At 58.7% G+C, this 8,105-nt stretch overlaps 1 protein-coding gene across 1 annotated transcript in view; it reads left to right on the plus strand.

The window, feature by feature from the left end:
* Nucleotides 1-8,105, plus strand: part of JPH3 (junctophilin 3) — a 42,238-nt gene that overhangs the window by 9,307 nt on the left and 24,826 nt on the right. The window contains exon 2 of the mRNA XM_003800795.2: nt 4,745-5,522. Coding sequence (XP_003800843.1) covers nt 4,745-5,522 — 778 coding nt within the window. The remainder of the gene's footprint in view (nt 1-4,744; nt 5,523-8,105) is intronic.

Below are 8,105 nucleotides of genomic sequence, written 5' to 3' on the forward strand. Positions count from 1 at the left end.
AACAGTGCCTTGAAATGAGCCATGCTGGTGCCACGTAAGGGAAGAGAAAAGGAGGCTCCCAGGGTTACAGAGGGTGCCTCACGCTGCCCCCACAGCCACCTCCTGGGGCTGTCCAGCTTTCAGGGAGTGAAGGGGCCGCAGTGTCCTGCCTCCCTCAAGGTGACTGAGATACCCTGGGTCCCGCAGGGGCACAGTGTCAGCTCTGGGCCTGGTGGGGGCTGACCGTGGGAGGGGGATGTGCAGAGGGGTCGAGGCTCCACCCAGGCTCAGCCCCCATGGATGCTGAGTCAGCAAGGAGGGGGTTTTTGGAGGACAGGTCCTCCTCTGGCCACTCTAGCAAGGCTGGCCTCCTCCTCCTTCCTGGCCACCTCCTCAGACCCTCTCTGTCCTGCCCTCCTACAATGCCGTTGGCACCCTCCTTGCTCTAAGCCTGGGCGTCTTGGCATGGCAGATGTTCCAGGAGGGCTGTAGGCAGGTGCTGGGGCGGGTGCTGCCGGCCTTGGCCCGTCCAGCCTTGGCTAGCCCCACCAGTGTCCGGCAGTGTGGGTGGAAGCTTCGTCGCGGGCTCCCTGGCCAGGACAGGCCCTGATGTAACACTGTCCCTGGGTGTTTGTGCCCACCATAATGGGACGTGCTGTTTCTCTGGGTGACGAGGTCCCAGATCTGGCTAACAGCACTGTGGTCTGAGGCATTTCCCAGTCTAGGAAGGGGCAAAGTTTCAAGTGGGGCTTAGTGAGAACAGACAGCACTTCTTCCACGCACCTCCCTCCCCCCCGTGAATGCCACAGCATCAAAATTCCCACCTCTGAGTTCTGTGCCAGGCCCCCCATCTCATGGGTGGATTTCGGGGTGTTCTGTGGAAGTTTAGGGCTGAGGGGCACAGCTTGGAGATACACCCCAATTGCTGGCCTCCAAGAGCCCTTCCTGTGTACCCCAGGCATGAGGAGTGTGGGTACTGGACATAGGCCTTGGTGTGTCCCCACAATTGGGCCAGATGACAGGATGGCAGTGTCTCTCCCAGGGCACAGCAGGCTGGGGTGGCCTCCTGGGGCCAGTGTGATGGCCCACTCTTTCTCTGCAGAGCAAGAAGGGACTCCATGAGCTGGAGGCTTTTTGAAAAAATACAGATTTTTAGACATATAATTACGCAAACCATACAGTTCACCCGTTTACAGTGCACACTTCAGTGGTTTCTAGAACATGCAGATTTACACAGCCATCACTACAGTGGATTTTAGAACATTATCTCAGAGAGAAGCCCCATACCCAGCTATCCCTGCCCCACCCACCACCCCCAGGCCTCAGCAGCCACCAGGGCACTGTCTTGGCTCTGGAGTTGCCTGCTCTGGACACACACAGTCCTACAGGACATGGCGTGTCTGTGTCTCAGCATCCTGTTCTCAGGCTGACCACACTGCAGCCCCCATCAGGTGAAACCCAGGACGCCCAGGTAAGACTGAGTTTCAGATGAACAACAAATGTTTTTTCAGTGGACATACTTACTCCTCAAAGGAATTCATGGATTATCTGAAATTCAAGTTTAACTGGGCATCCTGTATTTTACTTGCTAACTCTGCCTTCCAAGATAGTGCCTCTGGTCTCATGGAGCTGGGGCACTACTGAAACCAGCATGTTAGGCCACCCCCCAAAGCTGGGAGTGCCCCAGGAAGGGGAGAGTCTCAGTCCACTCCCTGGCACCCCGTCCTCCTTCAAGGGAGGCTCCAGCTTCCAGATAAGGACAAACAATAGTTAAAAAATGAAGGCCTAACAGCCAAACAAAATATGGTCTGTCCACACAGGGAAGCATCACTTGGCCTTAGAAAGGAAGGACATCTGGACACCTGCTCTGACATGGAGGGACCTTGAGGACATCTGACAGCTGTGCCCCACCCCTCGTATAGAGGCGTCAGTGAGGACAGGCTCAGGGATGGGAGGCCCTGCTGTGCCAGCTCATTCCCAGCTTGAGCTGGGTGCAGGGAGGACACTGTCCAGCCAGGTCAGGCCTTCTTAAAAGGCCCCTGCTCCCAGGCCACCCCGCTGGGACCCACTGAGCCTGATCCCAGGGTCTGGTCCCACCACTCTTCTACTCTCACAGTGTGACTGCCCCCAGCTGCCCAGCCAGCCTGGCCATCTGCTCCATCACGGACATCTCATTTGTGCCAGGGCCTCCCGGGGTGGGGCTGAGGCTGACTGTCTGAAAGGGTGTGTGTTGGTGCCCTAGGGTTAGGCCCAGGTGCTGCCCTTGGAGGCTGCAGCCTCTTGGGGAAGAAGGTGCCGTGGCCCAGCAGGGTGAGCAGGAGCAGGATGCCCCGTACTCCAGTCCGGTTGCTTGCAGTTGTGGCAGTGGGCCCGCAGTCTGGGGCCAGCTGCTTCCCCCAGCAGGCCAGTGGCACTGCCCCAGCTCAGGGGTACAAAGTCACCGGCTAGTGTGGGGGCACCAGTGCTGGACTCCCATATCTCAGGGTGCAGCAGGTTCCACCTCTGAGCTGCTACTGTCTTCTTCCCTGCATCCCCCACAACCCCCTCATGTACCCCTCTCCCCCTGTAAATCATGTTCACAGGACCCGGTTCAGGCTCTGCCAGGAGAGCTGACCTCAGACGCCTGCATTGTCCATCACTTTCCCAAAGGAGGCTGAAGTGGGACATGGGCAGCCCCGTCTCTGGGAGCAGAGGACCCTCAGGGCTGTGTCTGAGACTCAGCCCCAGGTGTCCTCTGCCCAGGGTTTGTCATGTTCACTGTCACCTGGAAGCTGAGGTGCTTGTGACATAGCCCATTCCTTCTGGGGGCTCCTAACTGGTTGAGTGGGGAAGACCTGCTTGGGAACAGCAGGAGCCGGTGGCTGTCCTGAATCAGTCTGTAGCTGGCAGCTGATATGGAGGCCGTGGATGCTGTTGGCCCCGTGAGCTGGGGGTGCAGTGGCATAGGGGGTGCAAGCTGACTTGGATCAGTGAGAGCTGGGCAGTCTGAACAGTCTCAGCCAGAGCAGCCTGGGAAGGGTCAGGAACTGTCCTGACTGGGGGCTGTAGGGAGGCGGCAGGGAGTGACAGAACAGCCACCGAGGTCACTTGGGGCCATGCTGCAAGCTTTGGCTTCCACACCTGGCCTGGATCTTGGCCTCCATGGCAGGACGCGTGAGTGGGGTGATGAGGGCACGGCTGTCTGGCGGGTGCCCTGCCTACAGCCCGCTGCTGCCAGACGCCAGTCCTTCTTGCCGTCTGGAAAGAAAGATCCAGGGTTGCCAGCTTCTCTGACTTTTCAGGAGACCCAGGAGATCTGAACTTCTGTGTGAAATCTCTTGTTTTGAAATGCTACCCATTAATTCCAATTTTTTATGAGAACACTGTGTGTGACAAATAAGACCTGTTTGCTGCTGAGTCCCAGCCTCTGCCATGCTGAGTGGGAGGAGCAGGTGACAGGCCCGCTCTTCTCCCCCAAAAGCCTTTCCCAGGGGTGAGCCCCTCCGCTGGTGCCTGGCTGCGATCATAGCGGATAACTCAGGAGCGTGGGCCAAGGTTTCCCACGTCAGGCGCTGGCCCGAGGCTCCCTTAACTCTCACAGTGACCAGTTTGGACCGTTCCACAGATAAGAAAGCGGAAGGTCAGAGAGGGTCAGACACTTACCTAAATCCACACAGCTAATAGGTATGGCAGTAAATGAGCCTGGTCTGCTGCTGGCTTGTCCTTTTTACTTCATTACACTAATATATAAGACAGAATTTACTACTTTAACCACTTCTAAGTATACAATTCAGTGGCATTAATTACATTCGCAGTGCTGGACAACTGTCCTCGCTCCGTCCAAAGCTCTTCCATCACTCCAAAGTGCACTGCCATTAAACAGTACCACCTCATGCCCCCTCCCCGGCACCCGTGAGTCTTCTGTCTCTGTGACTCTGTCTACTGTGGGGACCACATGTGAGCCGGATCCTCCTGTGATTGTCTTGCTGGCATATTTCACTTAGTGGAATGACCTCAAGGTTCATCTGTGTTCTGGTAGGGTCAGGATTTCTGTGTAAGACTGAGTCGTATTCCACCGTGTGTAAACTGCACTTTGTCCCTCCGTCGGCCTGCAGATGGACACCGGGGTTTCTGCTACCTTTTGGCTTTTGTGGCTCGTGCTGCTAACCTGGGCACACACACGCTTGCTCAGGGGCCTCCCTTCATTGCTTTTGGGAACATCAGGTCTGCGGATTTTAATCAGAGTGGTCATCAGCCACTGCCCCTTCCCCAGCGCTTGGGTCTCTCCCACGGTTTTCCTGCTGAGTGGTCTTCCATGCTTAGATATCTGCAGCGATGGGGGCTTCACTGCCCTGCCTGCCAGCCTGTTCGGTGCTGAGCGTACAGTCCAAGCCCACGTCCCTAAAGCTGCCCCCACTGTCCCACAGCCCAGGATGTGCTGCTTCCTCCCGATGGTGACATCCCTCCCCAGGCCTCGGCCCGCGCGGGGGCTCCCCAGTGCATTGCGGCATCTGCGCCCTCACTGTGCACACAGACTCCAGCCCAGTTTCTAGGAGAGAACAAAATCCAGCTGCAGGAAGCAGGACAGATATGTTTTTAGAAATGACCATCAGTGTGGTATAAATTGTAAAAATGCAGCATGGTCTGTTCCCTCAACACAGACCCCACCAAGTGTCATCCACAGAGGAAGGGAAAACAGAGCACTGTGGCTGTGTCCACTCACCGTCGCCCGTCCCTCCTCTGCTGCCGTCCCAGGCACTCACCCTGTTCTTGTCTGTCTCCCCAGGGACGTACCAGGGCCAGTGGGTCGGCGGCATGCGGCAGGGCTACGGTGTGCGGCAGAGCGTCCCCTACGGCATGGCCGCGGTCATCCGCTCGCCCCTGAGGACGTCCATCAACTCTCTGCGCAGCGAGCACACCAACGGCACGGCACTGCACCCCGATGCGTCCCCGGCGGTGGCCGGCAGCCCGGCCGTGTCCCGGGGGGGCTTCGTGCTCGTGGCCCACAGCGACTCAGAGGTCCTCAAGAGCAAGAAGAAGGGGCTGTTCCGGCGCTCGCTGCTCAGCGGACTGAAGCTGCGCAAGTCGGAGTCCAAGAGCAGCCTGGCCAGCCAGCGCAGCAAGCAGAGCTCCTTCCGCAGCGAGGCCGGCATGAGCACCGTCAGCTCCACCGCCAGCGACATCCACTCCACCATCAGCCTGGGCGAGGCCGAGGCCGACCTGGCGGTCATCGAGGACGACATCGACGCCACCACCACCGAGACCTACGTCGGCGAGTGGAAGAATGACAAGCGCTCAGGCTTCGGGGTGAGCCAGCGCTCGGACGGGCTCAGGTACGAGGGCGAGTGGGCCGGCAACCGGCGGCACGGCTACGGCTGCCTCACCTTCCCCGACGGTACCAAGGAGGAGGGCAAGTACAAGCAGAACATCCTCGTGAGCGGAAAGCGGAAGAACCTCATCCCCCTGCGGGCCAGCAAGATCCGCGAGAAGGTGGACCGGGCCGTGGAGGCCGCAGAGCGGGCCGCCACCATCGCCAAGCAGAAGGCCGAGATCGCGGCTTCCAGGTAGGAGGGCGAGGGTGTGGGCCTGGGCGGCAGGGCCCTTCGTGGTCACCTGGCCAGGTGTTCATGGGCCTGGTCTAGTCGGTCACACTGCTCCTCAAGGCCTCAAGGCCTTGGGTTGAGCCCAGTTTGAGGCCGACGCTGGTGTTTCTTGAACTGTGCCCAGGAACTCTGGGTTGTCCAGGAGATTCTTGGAGGGGGCACATGTGGGGCCAGGAAATGGTTGATCTGAGGGGTGCTGGGGCCTACGGCCTCCTCCAGACAGAGCAGTAGCTCACACTGCGCTCTGTGCTGGTGTTTTGAGAAGGGGGCTGTTCTGCTGTGTGATGTGTAGGATGCTGCTGCCTGGGAGAAGGGGGCTGGTGCTGCCAGGTGGACACAGTGCAGGAGTACGGGAGGAGCCTGGAGCTGCCCGGGCACCCAAACTTGTGGCCCAAATCCTTGCTGAACCCAGGAGACTGATCATAGGCGCCCACCAAGGAGTTTTAGGGCAGCAGCTGTTCTGAATAGGCTGTAAGACATTGAATTTGGGGTTCAGCAGGGGCCCCAGCCCTAAGGAACAGGTCCAGGGGTGACCACAGTGGGGACAATGTGGATTGTGCACAAGGGGCTGAGGCTCTGGAGCTGGAGGCAGGTTCCCAGGCATGGCTCCTGGGATGCTGTGGAAGTGGACGTGTGCACCTGGGCTCTGCCCCAGTTAGGCTGAGAGGCTGCGATGGACATCCAGCAGGAGCTGCCCCCACGGGTTGGGGGACATCATCCCCCCCCAAAAGCCACAGGCCCTACAGGTGCACATCAGGCTCCACAGTTATGGTTACTCAGGGTTTATCAAGGCCGTGGAAGGATAAAACCCGTGGGCTTCTGCAGGTCAGCGTAGGGCCCTTGGAGTCTGCCCTGGGAGGCACGGGGCTTGGTGCAGGCACTGGGGGCTGCTCCAGATAATTCTGGAGGATTCTGTGTTCCCAGTGAGTTAGGCCCAGATCCTTCCAGGAAAGCCTGAAACTCAGGTCACACTCGGCCCGCCTGACCCTGCTGCTGGTTGGACTTGAGCCACTTGGTCCTGACGGGCAGCAAAATGCCCATCACACAAATGGCGTCTGTGGCTTGTTGGTGGGACATTTGTTGCTCACAACTTCGGAGGTTTAGAGGGACATGGGATTGATCTCAGGAAGCTGAGGGAACAGTGGGCTCACCACCCGGACGGCCCCCTTGTGCTGTCCTGGAAATGCTCAGGCAGGGAAAGAGACAGGAGAGTCTGTGAGGAGTCACCTGGGATTTTAAGGCCAAATTAGAGCCAGTAGTTATTTCCATCATAAAAGGGAGGCCTCCTCCACGCAGGAAAACTGGAGGTGATGTCTGAAAGAAAGACAATGTGTTGGCTGTTGTTGGACGCGTTGTCGGAGACTCTCCTGGGCGTCGGGTGCCGGTTTCTGTGGGTTGTGTTTTGTGCTGTGTGCTGTTGGCCATTGTGCCTCGGAGGCATTCATGGGTCTAGAGGTGCAGCCTGGAGGATTTGGGGTGGTCATGGTAGCTCAGGCCTGAGGTGGGAGCCCTGGAGGTGGCAGAGGACGAGCCTCAAGCCTCTTCCCAGCTGAAGGGCAGGAGCTGCGATTTTTCAATGGGTTTAGTGCTGGGGGTGGGGAGCTTGTGAATGGCTGGCTCAGAGGACCGTCCACTGGAGTGTGAGAGCCTCCTGCAGAGTGACTGGGCCCGCAGTGGACTCTAGTTGCGGCTGGGTTGGTGGTGGTGTCACTGCCTCCGGGCAGGGCTTGCAAAGCCACAGGCAGTGAGAAACGGCTGGTCCTGTGGTGTGGGGACCTTCCCGAGAGCAGCTCTGACACGGGTTTTCCTGGAAGATGAGGTGGGGGTGCCACTGTCATCATCTGGGAGGTGACTTGGGCTTTGGAACCGTGAAGCTCTCTAGGTGACTCTAAGGTGTCTTGTGAAAATGCAGATGGCCCGGCTCTCTGCCAGTGTTGCCTCAGGTCTGGGTGGGGCCCGAGAGCCCTCCTTTCCCATCCCACGGCTCTGACTGCTTTCTGCCCTCATGGGTGCTGCTGCCAGCAGGCCTCAGCCCAGTGGGGAAATGAGGTACCTGCAAAAGTGACCATGTGACCATGACACGGGTGGGTGGACAGCTAGAGTGCCCACAGGCACATGTCTGTGGAGACCAGGGAGGGGCTGCAGAGAGGGGCAGGGAGCCACCCTGCTGAGAGCGGGTAGGGGGAGCTGCCGCCTTCCCTGCCTGTCTCCTGAGGGTCTTCCTCCCTGCTGGGCACTCCCACCAGTAAGGGCTGTGGTGGACTCCATCCTACTGTGTCCCCTGACAGTGGGCTCAGGAAAGAGGGTCTCAAGGTGGCCCTTGCCCCATGGCTTTAAGAACTTGTATCCTGGGCGGCACCTGTGGCTCAAGGAGTAGGCTGCTGGCTCCATATACCAGAGGTGATGGGTTCAAACCCAGCCCCGGCCAAAAACTGAAAAAACAAAACAAAACAAAAAACTTGTGCCTCGGCTCGGCACCTGTGGCTCAAGCGGCTAAGGCGCCAGCCACATACACCTAAGGTGGCGGGTTCAAATCCAGCCCGG

Source organism: Otolemur garnettii, unplaced genomic scaffold, assembly GCF_000181295.1.
Source record: "Otolemur garnettii isolate 467f Iridium unplaced genomic scaffold, OtoGar3 scaffold00185, whole genome shotgun sequence".
In the NCBI taxonomy this organism is placed as follows: domain Eukaryota; kingdom Metazoa; phylum Chordata; class Mammalia; order Primates; family Galagidae; genus Otolemur; species Otolemur garnettii.